Source organism: Phyllobates terribilis, unplaced genomic scaffold (assembly GCF_046119375.1).
Source record: "Phyllobates terribilis strain yellow unplaced genomic scaffold, ASM4611937v1 Scaffold_1__5_contigs__length_1240528914, whole genome shotgun sequence".
In the NCBI taxonomy this organism is placed as follows: domain Eukaryota; kingdom Metazoa; phylum Chordata; class Amphibia; order Anura; family Dendrobatidae; genus Phyllobates; species Phyllobates terribilis.
The window spans coordinates 373261268-373278864 of NW_027362761.1; the positions used below are offsets into that span (position 1 = coordinate 373261268).

General features: G+C 45.7%; 1 protein-coding gene across 1 annotated transcript in view; it reads left to right on the forward strand.

Moving 5' to 3' along the window:
• The window catches only part of FBXW8 (F-box and WD repeat domain containing 8), a 182165-nt gene extending 166495 nt beyond the window's left edge, over nt 1–15670 (forward strand). The window contains exon 11 of the mRNA XM_073676367.1: nt 9064–15670. Within this exon, the coding sequence (XP_073532468.1) occupies nt 9064–9208 (145 nt within the window). The 3' untranslated portion in view covers nt 9209–15670. The remainder of the gene's footprint in view (nt 1–9063) is intronic.
• The last annotated feature ends 1927 nt before the right edge of the window (nt 15671–17597 follow it).

The following is a 17597-nucleotide window of genomic DNA, read 5'->3' on the forward strand; positions in this document are numbered from 1 at the left end:
AGGACCTCATCCGCATCATCTCTGCTACGCCTCCGTCAGGGAAGCCTCACCGTGGGTCAATATGCCATACGGTTCCGTACCCTTGCCTCGGAGCTGGCCTGGGATAACGAAGCTCTGGTATCCGTCTTCTGGGAGGGTCTGTCCGGCCGTATTAAAGATGAACTTGCTGGTCGGGACATTCCTACCACTCTCGATGACCTAATAACTCTTGCCACCCGGATTGACCTACGGTTCCAGGAACGTGCCAAAGAGGTCACCCGTGAAAAGGGGCTTCCACGTCTGGTTCCTACTTTTCTGAAACCCGTCACTCCTTCCGTTTCTCCCCTGGTACACTCTCCTGAGCCTATGCAGGTCGACCAGACCAAGATGGTCAAATCCCGTCAGGACTTTCGCCGTGCCGAGGGGAGCTGCTTCTACTGTGGCAGTAAGGAGCATCGGATCCGTGCCTGCCCGGAGAGGTCGGGAGAACGCCTGTGTCTAGGTTCGCTCAGAGGACTTGATCTAGACAAAAATAAATCCTCTCCATCCCTGCTGCTGTCTGTCTCAATCATCTGCGGGGAGAATCGTTATTCCGAACTAGCCCAACTTGACTCTGGAGCAGCCGGAAATCTTATTTCACTGTCCCTGGTGGAGAAATACCGCATCCCCACCAAACCTCTGGCTGTACCCTTGTCTGTTGTTGCCGTGGATGGGGGCCTCTTATCTCGCCCCATCCAATTCATCACCGAATCCATTACTCTGCAAGTGGGTATGCTGCATTCAGAGAGTATCTCCCTTCACGTTCTGCCTGGACTCTCTCACGCCCTCTTGCTAGGTCTGCCTTGGCTCCAGAGACATGCACCCGTGCTTGACTGGCAAACCGGAGAAGTCCTTCGCTGGGGACAAGACTGTCATAAAACCTGTCTGGTTCCCGTCCATTCCGTCCGTCCCTCTCCTATCCCAGCTAATCTACCTGGACTTCCGATTCCTTATGGGTCTTGTGCTGATGTCTTTGATATGGAGGAGGCAGAGACATTACCACCTCATAGACCATGTGACTGCCCCATCGATCCCGCCAGAGTAATGCAGGTGGCTCCCGTGAGTCTAAATTGTCTCCCTCCTGGTAAGACGTTCGTATCGGTACCTGATCGGGAGAGGATCCTACACTGGGGTCATTCGTCTAAACTAGCTGGCAACGCCGGTCAGAAAAAGACCCTCCAGGTTATTACCCGGCACTACTGGTGGCCTAACCTGCACAAGGATGTTATGGACTTTGTTTCTGCCTGTGTGTCCTGCGCCCGCAACAAGGTTCCGAGACACCTGTCGGCCGGCCGCCTTCTTCCTCTGCCAGCACCTGCTGCCCCCTGGCAGCATATAGCGATGGACTTCGTAACTGATCTGCCCGTCTCTGCCGGTTGTACGGTCATTTGGGTGGTCGCTGACCGCTTTTCCAAGATGGCTCACTTCATTCCCCTGCCAGGTCTTCCGTCTGCACCCGAGCTGGCTAGAGTCTTTATCCGCCACATCTTCCGTCTTCATGGCCTGCCCCGTCACATCGTGTCGGATCGAGGAGTACAGTTCACTTCTCGTTTCTGGAGAGCCACTTGTAAATTGCTAGACGTCACTCTGGACTTCTCCTCCGCTTACCACCCACAGTCTAATGGTCAAGTGGAGCGGATCAATCAGAACCTGACCAGTTACCTCCGGCACTTCGTTAATGCTCACCATTCTGACTGGGTGGATCTCCTGCCATGGGCCGAATTCTCGTACAACAATCACGAGAGCGAGTCTTCCTCCATATGGGAGAGTACCCGGTCCGCACTCCTTCTGTCATCCGAGCGTATGAAAAGGCACGCTGACAAAGGACGTCTGGATCCTCCTCAATTCCGTCCTGGGGATAAAGTCTGGCTCTCGTCCAAATATGTCCGGCTCAAGATCCCTTCCTATAAGTTGGGGCCTCGGTTCATCGGCCCACTGGAGGTTATCAGTCAGATCAACCCGGTGGCCTATAAATTGAAACTCCCGGCCAACTTACGGATCCCTAACTCCTTCCATGTATCTCTCCTCAAACCTGTGGTACTTAACTCTTTTTCTAAGTCTACAGGTACGCCTCTTGCTCCGGTTTCTGCTGAGGACGAGTTTGAGGTAGAGAACATTCTTGCCACCAAAAGGGTAAGGGTATGTGCACACGATGCAGAAATGAAGCAGAAAATTTCTGCATCATTTCTGCATCTCCCTGGCAGAAAAAACGCATGCAGATTGTGCATGCGTTTTTCCTGCAGAATACATGCGGATCCACATGCAGATTCACATGCGTTTCCGCATGCAGATTGACAAGCGCTTTCCAGGCGATGTTAGCATCACCTGGAAAGTGCTTGACAACTAGGTCACACTATATAAATCCATGCAAACAGCATGGATTTATACAGTGTGAACCGAGAGAGTGTATATACTTACCTCCGATGGCCCGCGCTGTCCTGCTCACTCCGTTCTCCCGGCTGCCGGCAACTTTGAATTGAAAGACCTGCCGACGTCAGCGTCACGTGACCCGTCACATGACTCTGACGTCACCGCAGGTCCTACAACTCACTGCAAGTGCCGGAAACCAAGCGGGAGCGCTGCGCGGGCCGACAGATGGTAAGAATACATTTATTTTTTATTTTATTCTTCTTTTTACAGCTTTTTTAATGGTACCTGGGTGTGGATGAGACTCTCCTCTCCTCCACACCCGGGTACCATCCGCACATTAGAACGCACCAATTACGCAAGTACAAATGCTGTCTTGCGGAATTGGCGCGTTCTAATGCAAGTCAATGGCGGCGAAATCGCCGCGTTTCCGCAAAATTAATTGACATGCTGCGGATTTTTGACCGCAGCGTTAACGCTGCGGAAAAATCCGCATCATGGGCACAGCACATGCGGATTTCCATTGGGGAACATTGCTGCCCTTCTACCATGCGTTTTTCATGCGTTTCCGCGGCGTTTACGCAACTGCAAAAACGCCGCGGAAACGCATGAAATACGCATCGTGTGAACACAGCCTAAGAGGAAAGACCTTTTTCTTGGTAGATTGGAGGGGGTTTGGTCCTGAGGAGAGAACGTGGGAGCCCCGGGAGAATATCCATGCCCCTCTCATCCTAGCTAAATTTCTGTCTGGCCTAAAAAAGGGGGGGCCTAAAGGGGGGGGTACTGTAGCGCTGGCGTCCCTGCCCTCTGCTAGGCAGGGACGCTGCTCCCCTCACCGCTCCGCTGTCAGCGCGCGCTCCGTCCCGGCGTCCTCTCCCCGCTCTGCTGTCAGCGCGCGCTCCGTCCCGGCGTCCTCCTCCTGCTCTGCTGTCTGCGCGCGCTCCGTCCCGGCGTCCTCCTCCTGCTCTGCTCTCAGCGCGCGCTCCTTCCCGGCCCCTGTGCTTAGGGCGCGCGCGCTCCCCTCCTCTTAAAGGGGCCGCGCGCGCCGCCCTAAAGAGTCCCCGGCCAATGGCCGGAGGACTTCATCATATATAAGGCACCTCCTCCAAAATGGAGGTGCCCGAGCAATGTTGTTTGCACCTGTGTCTCACCTGTGCTTCAGCCCTCAGGTCCCGTTGCCAGTTTCCTGCCAGTTTCCTGCCAGTTACCTGCCAGTTACCTGCCTGATTCCTGCCTGAATACTTGTTACCTGTCTGCCAGTCTGAGGTCCGACGGTCTGCCTTACTACTCCTGTCAGTCTGTCTAAAGGACCAGCCTGCCTGCTCACCTGGGAGCGCATATCAGCTACCTGCCTGCTTGCCTGAGGTCCGACGGTCTGCCTTACTACTCCGGTCAGTCTGTCTATGGACCAGCTTGTCCGCTCACCTGGGAGCGCTTCTCCGTTATCTGCCTGCTTGCCAGCCCGGAGGCTCCGTTGTCACGTGCTGTGACCACCAGCTATCTCAGAGACTCTTGCCCGCTCACCTGGGAGCGCATCTCCGTTACCTGCCTGCTTGCCAGCCCGGAGGTCCCGTTGTCACGTGCGGTGACCACCAGCTATTCCAGAGACTCTTGCCCGCTCACCTGGGAGCGCTTCTCCGTTACCTACCTGCCTGCCAGCCCGGAGGTTCCGCCGTCACGTGCCGTGATCACCTGCTATTCCAGAGACTCTCGCTTGCTCACCTGGGAGCACACATCTACCATCTGCCTGCTAGCCTACCCGGAGGCTCTGCCATCACAGGTCGTACCTACCCCTTACCCAGAGACTGCCCTGTTCACGTGCCGTAACTCCCTGTCCGTTCACCCAGAGACTGCCACCCGCTCCCTTACAAGGGCCGCCCCCTTGTATAGTAGCTCAGAGGTTCCGCCTCCCGGACCCGTTACAATTATTCAACATAGTTGTTCAGGGGAAGGATACAAAAAGCTGTCTCAGAGATTTAACCTGTCAGTTTCCACTGTGAGGAACATAGTAAGGAAATGTAAGAACACAGGGACAGTTCTTGTTAAGGCCAGAAGTGGCAGGCCAAGAAAAACATCAGAAAGGCAGAGAAGAAGAATGGTGAGATCAGTCAAGGACAATCCTCAGACCACCTCCAGAGAGCTGCAGCATCAACTTGCTGCAGATGGTGTCACTGTGCATCGGTCAACTATACAACGCACTTTGCACAAGGAGAAGCTGTATGGCAGAGTGATGCGAAAGAAGCCGTTTCTGCAAGCACGCCACAAACAGAGTCGGCTGAGGTATGCAAAAGCACATTTGGAGAAGCCAATTTCTTTTTGGAAGAAGGTCCTGTGGACTAATGAAACCAAGATTGAGTTGTTTGGTCATACAAAAAGGCGTTATGCATGGCGGCAAAAAAACACAGCATTCCAAGAAAAACACTTCCTACCCACAGTAAAATTTGGTGGAGGTTCCATCATGCTTTGGGGCTGTGTGGCCAATGCCAGCACCGGGAATCTTGTTAAAGTTGAGGGACGCATGGATTCCACTCAGTATCAGCAGATTCTTGACAATAATGTTCAAGAATCAGTGACAAAGTTGAAGTTACGCAGGGGATGGATCTTTCAGCAAGACAATGATCCAAAACACCGCTCCAAATCTACTCAGGCATTCATGCAGAGGAACAATTACAATGTTCTGGAATGGCCATCCCAGTCCCCAGACCTGAATATCATTGAACATCTGTGGGATCATTTGAAGAGGGCTGTCCATGCTCGGCGACCATCTAACTTAACCGAACTGGAATTGTTTTGTAAAGAGGAATGGTCAAAAATACCTTCATCCAGGATCCAGGAAATCATTAAAAGCTACAGGAAGCGACTAGAGGCTGTTATTTTTGCAAAAGGAGGATCTACTAAATATTAATGTCACTTTTCTGGTGAGGTGCCCATACTTATGCACCTGTCAAATTTTGTTTGAATGCAGATTGCACATTTTCTGTTAGTACAATAAACCTCATTTCAAGGCAGAAACATTACTGTGTCCAACAGTTATTACATATATCAAACTGAAATAGCTGTTGCAAAAACACCAATTTTTATAAAACATTAATCTTAAGATTAATAGGGGTGCCCAAACTTTTTCATATAACTGTATGTAGGCCAATATGACAGCAGGTTTACTAGTCCTCTAGTGATAATCTCCTTTTGATAAAACAGTGATTTTATTTAAACTACAGCAAGCAGCCCAGTAGGTGACACATCACTGGAATCAAGGTTCCTGTCTCTATATTATGCTGCTCTCAGATTAGGTGGCAAAAACCTGGTGACAGATTTCATTTAACTACCCAATTCTTACAACAAACTTGTATAAAATATTTTTTTTAAATCATTATTTCCATATAATTGCCTTTTTAGATGTAAATATCTCTGGGCTGACACCTGTGACAATGTTTCCTATGGAAATGTACAGTATTTTTGCATAAAAGCTAAGCCCAAAACACAGTTAGATTTTTAGGTACCGTATATTCCGGCGTATAAGACGACCTGGTGTACAAGACGACCCCCCTACTTTCCTGTTAAAATATAGAGTTTAGGATATATTCACCGTATAAGACTACCCCTTTTCCAACGCATACCAAACACCGGTAAAAATTAAAAAAAAACAGATTTGAATTTAACATGGTCCTTTTTTAATTTAAATTCTTATGACATGCAGGTATATAGCAGGAAAACTGTCACTCATAAACATATTAAAATAGGGGGGACCCCACGTCATTTTTTGGGGGGGGTCCCCCATTCTAATAGCTAGTAAAGGCTAGGTATTCAGCTGGGGGCTGATATTAGTAGCCTGGGAAGCTCCGTGGGTATTACCCCCTTCCCAGACTTCAAACATCTGCCCCAGCCGTCTGTTTAACCTCCGCTAGAGACTATAATGATGGGGGATCCCACGCCAATTTTCTTTTTAAAAAATTCTTTATTTTAACACTAAATGACAATTGAGGGGTTAATAAAGATGCAGTCCCTAAATTATTATTAATTTTGTAATTAATTTTTCCCAAAAATGTTGACGTGGGCTTCGCCATATTTTTGTGTCCAGCCAGGTACAGCAGGCAGGAACGGGCTGCCCCCAACCACCAGCTGCCTATTTGTACCTGGCCAGACACAACAATATAGGGAAGCCCTTTTTTTCTTAATTATTTCATGAAATAATTTAAAGAAAATTGACGTGGGGCTTCGCCCTGTTTTTGTGTCCAGCCAGGTACAACTAGGCAGCTGGGGGCTGGAATCTGCAGCGCAGGGAGGCCCCAAGCTTTCTGGGCCACCCCCGCTGCAAATTGCAGTCCGCAGCCACCCCGGAAAATGGCGCGTTCATAGAAGCGCCATCTTCTGGCGCTGTACCCAACTCATCCAGGGCCCTGGTGCGGTGGCTCACTGGGTAATAAAGGGGTTAGGGCCAGCTTGGCATTATCAGCTGGCCCTAAGCCTGAAATTCATGGGGTCACGCCAATATTAGACATGACCGCCATGAATTTCTAGTAAAGTAATTAAAAAAAACACAACACCCAGAAAAAAGTCCTTTAATTGAAATAAACACACAATTTTTTAATGTTCTAAATTAAACCATACTTACCATCACGCCCATTCCAGCTGAAGCCAACGATCTCCTGCAATAAAAGTAAAATAATAAAGCAACCTCATCCTTACCTTCCCATGGTTCCCAGGACCGGTCCAGCTCTGCTACATCGAGATGACAGGCTGGACCGCAGCAGAACGCTGCCATCCAGCCTGTCATCCCGCAGACACTGAGAAGCGCAGGCATGCTTGTGCTCCTCAGTGTCTGACTGTGACGGCATAAAGATGAGCCGAGTTCATGTCCAATGAACTCGGCTCACCTCATGCACGTCACTGACAGCGTGGGAAAATTCTCCTGCTCCCCGCATGCGCAGTAGAAGTTTCCCACGCTGTCAGTGACGGACGTCCAGGAGGTGAGCTGAGTTCATTGTCGGCTCATCTGGATGCCGTCACAGCGAGACACTGAGGAGCGCAAGCATGCCTGCGCTTCTCAGTGTCTGCGGGATGACAGGCTGGATGGCAGCGTTCTGCTGCGGTCCAGCCTGTCATCTCGATGTAGCAGAGCTGGAGCTGTCCTGGGAACCATGGAAAGGTAAGGATGAGGTTGCTTTATTATTTTATTTTTATTGCAGGAGATCGTTGGCTTCAGCTGGAATGGGCGTGATGGTAAGTATGGTTTAATTTAGAACAATAAAGAATTGTGTGTTTATTTCAATTAAAGGACTTTATTCTGGGTGTTTGTGTTTTCTTTTAACTTTGACTATGGGGTTAGTAATGGGGGTGTCTTATAGACGCCTCTCCATTACTAACCTGGGCTTGATGTCAGCTGGCATTATAAGCTGACATCAACCCCAGCCCTATTACCCCACTGCCACCGCACCAGGGCAGTGTGGAAGAGCGAGGCTAAGTGCCAGAATTGGCGCATCCTATGGATGCGCCATTTCTGGGGTGGCTGACGGCTGGTGTTTCTAGCCTGGGAGGGGGCCAATATTCATGGCACCCTTCCTGGGCTACTAATATCAGCCTCCAGCTGTCTGCCTAGCCTTTGCTAGCTATTAAAATAGGGGGGACCCCACGTCATTTTTTTGGGGGGGTCCCCCATTTTAATAGCTAGTAAAGGATAGGTATTCAGCGGGGGGCTGATATTAGTAGCCTGGGAAGCTCCGTGGGTATTACCCCCTTCCCAGGCTTCAAACATCTGCCCCAGCTGTCTGCTTAACCTCCGCTAGAGACTAAAATTAAGGGGAACCCCATGCCAATTTTTTTTTAAATAAATCCGTTATTTTAACACTAGATGACAAGTACAGTAACCAGCACTATCACTGTACTTCATATATATGTGACTGACATGTTTCTATCTATCTAATCTATGTGTGAAGCTCTATTCTGTCTGTTATAAATTGTCGGGTACAGATGCTGAATTGCCGGCCGGCTTTTTTAAAGAGACGGTGCATGGAAACACTAATATTTGTTTTAATAAATCCTTTACACTAAATGACAAGTACAGTAAGCAACACTGTCACTGTACTTCATATATATGTGACTGACATGTTTCTATCTATCTAATCTATGTGTGAAGCTCTATTCTTTCTATTCTAAATTGTCGGGTGCCGGCTTATGCCGCTGCTGAATTGCCGGCTTTTCATATATTGTCACAGAAGTGATGCGAACTTCCCAGCTCTGGACACAGCGCAGCGCTTCTGTGACAAGTGAAAGCTGTCGGCACAGAAGCCCTGCGCTGTGTCCGGAGCTGGGAATACGCAGCGATGTGTCAGTTTCAGCACAGAAGCGCTGACTGTCTGGACCTACCGCCGCCGTATTTTAACTCCCTCCACCTTATATTAACTCCGACATGGCAGGGATACGGCCACGGCAGCTTATTAACACCCCCAGAGTATCCCCGCATGTCAATTTCTGAAAGTTCAAAAGCATTACCGGCGTATAAGACGACCCCAGACTAGACAGAAGATTTTTCAGTCTTCAAAAGTCGTCTTATACGCCGGAATATACGGTACATGTGTAAGAACAGAATGTACCACTAGATGGCGATCATACTGACTAAACAGATTAAGAGCCAGTCCTGCTTTGTCCACTGTGAATGCTAGGCTTTTCTTATCATTGCAGACATCGAGGCACCATCAGTCTATACGAATTCTCGGTGGATCAGACATCTGCAGAGAGCATTCTCCCGATTTGTCGTTCCTCCTACAGTGAAGTGACTGGATACAATTACAACATCGGCCTGGCTGTGCCCTATGACAATGTGTGACACCAGCAGTCTCTCCAGCTGATATGTGTGAACTGTTACTGATTTATCTCAGGGAGGATTTTGCAGATGACTCTAGTACATGCCCAGGACGGCAGTTTTGTAACTGATTGTACAGTATTGGCCACTGTAATTCTTTTTATTTAGCCCCGTTTTATTGTATATATTAATTTTATAGTAAAACATCCAAGAAAAATAGGGGAATTGTCTGAATGTGAAAAAAGAGAAAATTTGCCAGATTTCTATGCTGTAAAAAATTCAGTATTGTACATTAATCTTTACCTCTGCTGTCCATTTTGTATATGATGTTTCTTGGTTATGGAGAACATTGCATTATCTAATGCTACTTGACCGTTCATTATTTTGATAGCGGGTTTTATATCTGTAAAAAGTTGTAAGACTTGTGTGTAAATGTCATAATCATTGTACAGCAATTTAGGCTCCATTATGTGATTATGATTTACCTTATCGCTTGCTCTGGGGTTGCCATGGTAATGTCAGGATCTTTGTTGTATTGATCTTCCATCATGTGACCACCACTTACAGGAGCACATGATACGTTAATACCATAGCAACCCCAGAGCGAGCAGGAGATCAGAAGTATACTGTAGTGTTACTTATCTTACATATCAGTGAATGGAAACAATTTGCAGTCAGTAGGAGACTCTCTGCTCCCAAATATAATGAAGCAGATCTCTTTATGTATCATTCATAATAATTTGCAGCACTAATGTGCGATGGAGCATTGTGATAAACTTCTAATCCATTATTATAATGGATTAGATCTGTTTTTTAAGCTTTGTTTTTTTTTTAAATGACCCTGATCTGCAATTTCAGACATAGCTTATTGACAAAAGTGCTGCTGTTTCTGGAGGAAAAAAATCTAATTTTTCTAATCCTGAAATAAAAATAAAAATGGAGCACCTTTGCAAAACTGTCCTGTTAAAGGGAATTTGTTATCAGATTTTTGCTATCCCATTTGAAAGCCGCACAATATGGGGCAGAGACCCTGATTCCAGCCATAAATCACTTACAGGGTTTTATCTTCTGCAGATCTAGCAGTTCTGCGCATTAGGAGAAAGTTGCCAATCAGTGGTGGGATGGGGTTACACAGAGATCATAAATATGGAGGACAACGTGGCAGCAGGACTACTAGTCCTCTAGAGATAATCTCCTGCTGATAAAACAGCGATTTTATCAAAACTACACTAAGCAGCCCAGTAAGCAATGCTTACATCGCTAGAATCAGTGTCTCTGCCCCTACATCTTATGCTTACCCTCCATTGTATTCACCTTTTATCGGCGTCGTTCTGGTCCCGGGGTGACATCTTGTGACCACAGCTTCGGACTGACTGGAAGTCAGAAGTAATGGTCATAAGCTCTCAGTGTAACTTTATGAGACTCAGAAAAAGGCTCTCATACACTTACATTGAAAAGTGACCTCTGGCTCACCCAGCAACACAGGAGCGATTTAGCCGGTCACAACCTGCTGAAGACCGACCATAGCAGTGCTCATAAACGATGAAGACGGCGGCGGGGGCCTTACATTAGTACCACCACCCCAGCACTGCAATAAGAAAAACACTGGAGTGGTGCTTTAACAAGTAATAAAGCAGAATACAGTTGAAACAATCACTCACCAATCCACCCACGTTTCTGACACACTATGGCCATGTTCACACAGCAGTATTTTGGTTACTATTTCACATCAGTATTTGTAAGCCAAAACCAGGAGTGGGTGATAAATACAGAAGTGGTGACGTGTTTCTATTATACTTTTCCTCTGGCTGTTCCACTCCTTGTTTTGACTTACAGATACTGTGTGAATGTGGCCTATGTGCCTTTAATTATGGTGTGATGTCCCTGGCACTGGCTCTTATACCACATCTTTCCTAAGGCTCAATTAAAGAGGTTGACAACTGCATTTAAAGACTTTATTAAAGGGCCCAACATGGTGGCCACTGCCTGCATCTAAGCTGGAAGAGAGGTTGTTGTTGGTTTTTTTTTACACTTTTTCCATCACCCTGGACCCATTAATAAAGTCTTTAAAAAATGTGCACCACCACTTTAAGTCAACATTTGAAATATGAAAATAATTTTGTAATATATTACATTTATGCTGAAGAATCCTTAATTTTAGGCTGGAAACTGACTAGCGTATGGCATCGGATGTGAGATGCGAATCACCCTCAGCTCCAGCTCTGCTGGGAGAGTAAGCCGAGTGTCATGCTGCTCAGCTGCGATTTTCTCCCATGATAGAATTGCAGCACAGATGCGGAGGAGATGGAGAAAGTAATTTCTCCATCTCCTCCATTGCCTGTGTCGGCGTATATTGGACTGCACTGGGATGACATCCGAGTGCAGTGCGATGTTTCACGCGCACCCTTAGACTTGTATGGGTGCGAGTGAACCAAATCTCGCTGCAAATCACAGCATGCTACGAGTGCTCTCTCATGCTGAATCTGCATGAGAAAATAATCGCAGATGTGAGCTGGCCCATAGAATAACACTGGTTATAATATATATTATACTATAACACTATATATTCAATATTATATATATATATAATAACACTGGGCCGAGTGCTATGCGATGTTTTATCACATAGCACTCGGCCATGTTATACGGTACTGTGACGCCAGCCTTATGTACACCGTTACATAGCACCGTCAAATTCCGCAGAACTTTACATCCATCATCACTTGTCCCCATTGGGGCTCACAATCTAGATTCCCTGTCTGTATGTCTTTGGAGTGTGGGAAGAAACCATAGAAAAGCTACACAACTATGGCGAGAACATACAAACTCCTTGCAGATGTTGTCCTTGGTGGGATTTGAGCCCTGGACCCCAGCGCTACAAGGCTGCAGTGCTAACCACTGAGTCACCGGGCTGCCCATCCTTAAGTCTGCTTTCCTTCATTTGATTCCTGTCAGGTGCATTGTTAGATGTTCAGATCATTGAGATCTGGAGAACTTGGAGGTGAAGTTAACACCTCAAACTCTGTCACAATTCTGAAAACAGACCTGAATGATTATCCCACTGAAAGGGGCCACGATTTATTTTAATATCCACATGAATGCCGGGACTCTGCCAGTAGAACTTGGCTCAGGGCATCACACTGCCTCCACTCACTCGCCCTCTTCTCACAGTGTACCCTGGTGCCATCGGCTGCACAGCTCCATACTATGTAAGCTGCCATGCACTTTTCAGTGCTTTGTGCTATAGTAGCTCTTCTGTGGGATTGGAGCAGGTGGGCTAGCTCTTGCTCCTCAAGTGCTTCAGTGGCACCCATTACCCTGTCACCAGTTGTCCTTTCTTGGAGAACTTTTAGTAGGTACTAACCACTATATACTGGGAACACCTCACAACCTGCAGTTTGTAGATGTTCTGATCCAGTCGTCATGTCATCACAATTTAGCCTTTGTCAAAATCACTAAGAACCTTATACTTGTCCACTTTTCCTCCTTCCAACACATTAACTTCAAGAACTGACTGTTCATTTGCTACCTAATCTATCGCACCCCTGGACAGGTGCCATTGTCCTAATAGCAATTGAGATGTAGTTATTGATGAAGTTGGTGATTTTAATCCACACAATGGGTTTAAGGCTTCTTTCACACAGGCATGGTTATTTATATTATAGCCATATATATATATGGTCTGTATTGCTGAGTCTACGTTTAAGGAGGATTCCCACTAGTATGCATATTGGTAGGATTTGGTGCCAGTGTGACTGCTAGGTGGACGCTGAAGCTCCTTTGGCGTTTTTCACTACACAGAAGTCCCGATTGATTTCAAACTGAAGTTTTATAAAAACAAAAAGTTTGTGAAACTCTTAATTGTACAAACATTTTGTGACCTTTTTATGCTAACCCTGGCTAGTTTTGCCATCTTTTTTGAAAAGTGGACGACGCTTACAGAGAGGGGGGCATGCCCAACAAAATCCTCATGATTTACGCCACAAAAATGTCATAAGCTACAAAGGAAATGTACTTCTATCCATGACTGGAGCACATTACTGGCTCTGAAAGCTGCACCAAATTCATTAAGAGACCTACCTTCCACCAGCAGAACCTTCAACAAGACTGGCGTGCAAAATGGCATTTTTTATGGATCAGGGCCAGAGACTCTACCAGCTGTGTTTCCCATTTATTTTCATGTGGCTATGAGAGCCGCTGTACAATTAAAGGGAACCTGTCACCAGGTTTACCCATATAAAGTACTGCCAGCATCATTAAGTCCTCTGTTACAGGATTCTAGTATGCTGTATATATGTCCCCAATTCCCTATGCAAGGAAGAAAAATAGCTTTTATTATACCTACAGACAGCGCAGTTTGGTCTTGATCCGACGCCTCCTCTCTTCTTACGATTGCCATCCTCCTTTCTTGATTCATGTGGATGACGCGTCATACGTCACCCACACAGTGTCCTCCATTGTGCTCCTGCATCGGCGTACTTCACTCTGACATGCCGAGGGCAGAGCTAAGTACTGTAACGCACATGACCGTGGAACGCCCTAAGAGCACCGATGACCCACGGGTGAAGCCGGCACATGCGTTCACAGTGCTTTGCTCTCGTAAGGACTGAGAGAAGGGTGCCTGCACAGAAGCGCGATGGAGGACACTGTGTGGAAGACGAAGGATGTGTCATCATAAAGACAGTTCTAACATGGAATAGTAATGTAATCAATAGCCATCACTTAGAATACAGGTATCGTTTATTTAGAGCAGGTTTGAAAATGAGAGAATTAGGGCAGCAGACGAGAGAATATTCACTCATCCGAGAATCGGGTCCACCATACAAATCACACTCTGATTAGAGTTTGATCAGAGTGTGATCCGATTCTTTTGGATCCATTTTCTATTTTGGCCGAGGAAAAAGTAAGACATGTGCACGGCCCCATAAACTAACATTGGTCCGGATGCGATCTGATGTTTTGTCGGATCGCACTAAGACCAAAAATACGGTCGTCTGTACGAGCCCTTTATCTGATTAATTGTTATGTGTAAGAGCGCTTTCAGACGTCCATGATCATAAGTCCGATCTCTGATCGCAATGCACTGCAAACTAGCTGCGTTTCATGCTACCCGAGCGTGACTGCCTCATAGAAATATAAGAAGCTGTCACGCTTGGGTCAGGTGACGAGCGGCCAGTCCGTGCATAGAAATCCGAGATCAGACCGATGATCACTTCTTGTTATTGCAGATTTTATACACAAGGTTCATGGTCTTCGTGATAATATTGCCACGGACCGAAATCAGAAGAGGAAAATACTCTCAGAATATCTGAGAGTATTAGGCTTTGGGTCAGAATATTCCAGCGATCACATTTCAGCATAAACCTTAGATATGTAAAAATAGTTTTCACTTAAAAGGAATCTGTCACGAGATTTGTGCTATGGAATCCGAGAGCAGCACGATGTAGGGGCAGAGACCCTGATTCAAGTGATGTGTTACTCACTGGTTGCTTACTTTCATTTTGATACAATCACAGTTTTCTCTTCTGGAGATCTAGCAGTTCTCCGAATGCTGAGCTCCGTGTAACCCCGCCCACACCACTGATTGACAGCTCTCTGTTCACACTGTATTGTCAGAAACCTGCCAATCAGTGGTGGAGGGGGGCGGGTGCTTACACAGAGCAGGCACAAGACAACTAGTCCTGTAGTGATAATCTCTTGCCGATAAATCACTAAATTTATTGAAACAGCAACACAAAGCCCAGTAAGTGACACATCACTGGAATCTAAGTCTCTGCCCTTACATTCAGCTGATCTCAGATTGCGTTGCAAAAACCTGCTGCAAATTCCCTTCAATTTTAGAATTTTCCTCCAGCATGTCTCCATTCAATTGTTCATATCTCATTGTGTATTTGTTATTGATCAAGAACTTTAATGGGGACATTTATAGATTTTTAAGGCAGTGTTTTGTCATCAAAATATTGCAAATTTTGTCGCAAGCTTTTATTGCACAAAGTGTCACCCTCACCAATTTTCAAATCTGGTTGGGAAAGAGGCCACGATTAGCTAAGCAATATACCAGATTCATGAATTGCAACTTTTTCAAAGAGTCACAAAAAAAGTTGCAATTTTCACATCATTAATGGGTAGGAGTAAAAATTGGTGAAAAAAAGCAATAAAGGTGTTAAAAATTCCCTCATGCTAAAAAAGTGTTAAAAGTGTGTTGTAATCCTATATCCCATTGAGGACAATAAAAAAATGCGACAAATTCCAAATTTATAACTGGCCGCTCCTTTACTTGTAACAATAATGTATGAGAAAAGTTCTACTTAGATGCCCTGTGTGCACCCGACTCTGTACCTCTGCTTAATTTCATGGTATTTGGCTACAAGTCTGAATATTGTCACATCTGGATCACATTTTTCTTCACAGTTTCTTGTTACTGATTAACATTATAATGGAAATATTTGCGAGCAAAAGAACAACGAGCCGCAGGAATCATATTGTGACGTGTGGAATATTTTACAATTACCATGTCCTATTCTAGTTTCTTCTCTTTCCAAGTTCTTTCCATAAGTACATAAGATGCCACAATGTTGCCAAGTGCTGACAAGTAAAAGCAATGGCACGTAGGGACAGATGACATTCAGACTGTCTGCAGAAGGTTAGGAAGCTATCCAGTTATTCCACGCCAGATCACTTGGGTAATGTGATTAGTCTATGTTTTGTGTTTTGATCTGAAGCTGAATATGTTTCATCAAATATTAAACACAGAATAGAATATTATATGCCAGCTACCTTTATGTCACTGGAATCTGTAATCTTCACTGAAGTTTAATAATGACCAGTGAGTAGTGACAGCAAAAACTGTTGGTTGTCCTCTGCAGGTCGGCTTCAATCCTGATTATGCCACGACTGCTGATATCCATCCTGTGACGCTCAGCAGCAGAATAAAGGTTACCCTGACTCTTTCCCCACAAATCTGTATATATGAATCTGTTCAGCTTTCTTGCTCTATAACATGCTGCTGACAGATCACACAGCACGTCCACTGTGACAGGTTCATACGATTATTGTCACTTGATATTAAGCGTATATACAGACGTTTGTCTGTAACACACTGACCTCATCAGTTATGATTAAAACATTGTGTAATTCAACATGTTATTGTGCAGCATAAATCCCCATGGGGAACAGATATCTAAAAGCTAAAAGCACCAAAAAAACCTGTCTTTCATGACTTGCACCACATTTATGTGTTTTAGACACTTTTAGCGACTTGGATTTAATGGAAAAGAATGCATGGCGTCATGTGCAACACTGTTCTAAAAAAAAAAAAAATATGCCAAAATTTTGGTACAAAGTAAGTCAATCAATAGGTGATGTAAACTTAAATCTGGCGCATCTGTAAAAGAAACCTAATCTTCAGTTAGTAGCGTCCCAAAGCTGCCTGGCCGCTGCACTGAAAGCCCTGCTACCAAGAGGAAATTAACTTTATTCCTCCCGGCAGACTCCGGCTTAGGCCACGGCCCCACTAACAGTATTCAGTCAGTGGGTGATAAATGCAGAATTGGTGACTTGTTTCTATTATACCTTTTCTCTGATTGTTCCTCACCTGGTTTTGTCTCCCACTCCCGAAAATACTGCCCAAATACTGACCACATACTGATAGTGGGGCCGTGGCCTTTCAGTCATAGCGGTGCGGCCGGCACAGCTTCAGTCACAGCTCAGTACATAGTGAGTGGCAGCTGTAACCATGCTGCGGCACTAATACACGGCAGAGTCTGCTCTAAGTCAACATACACTGGATATTTCTGTCTTATCTCTAAACCTTCAGTGACCATACAGTTCACACATATTAAGCTGCCTAGTGTACCCATTAAATTTAAAAATGAAAGGTGATTGGGAGAATTTACTAAGTGAATTGCAGCAAAAGCTGGAATATATGCCGTGTGCCAGATTTAGTGTATTTTTTCCCTCCCTAAACAGTTTTAATGGAAGCTAAAATGACTGTTGAAAGCAAGCAGAGGCGCTCGGTGCACCATAGATGTATCCGAGCAGTTCAGTGCTCCTTCACACCTTTTTGTTTCTGTCTTCGCCTTCTCTTCCTTGATTAACATCTCAAGTAGTGCACTTACCTGCCCAGTCCTGTAAAGGGTGCAATAAGTATCCGTGCTTGGTTTGAACCGGTGTTTTGTGCTGACAGACTCCCTTTAAAAAGTATCTAGATAATGGTGTATGGCTAAAAGAAGTAGTAATATGTGACATATTTATTAATGGCTTGCACTGACGCAAAATATTGGTGTAGAGTAAGCCAACCAAGAGGTGGCATTAGGAAAAGTGTCTCACACATCTAAGAAGATGCAGCTTCTGCCTGTTTTATCTAGTTTTATGCGGTCTACATTTTCTGCCAGGGTATGCCCTCTTCCTGCCA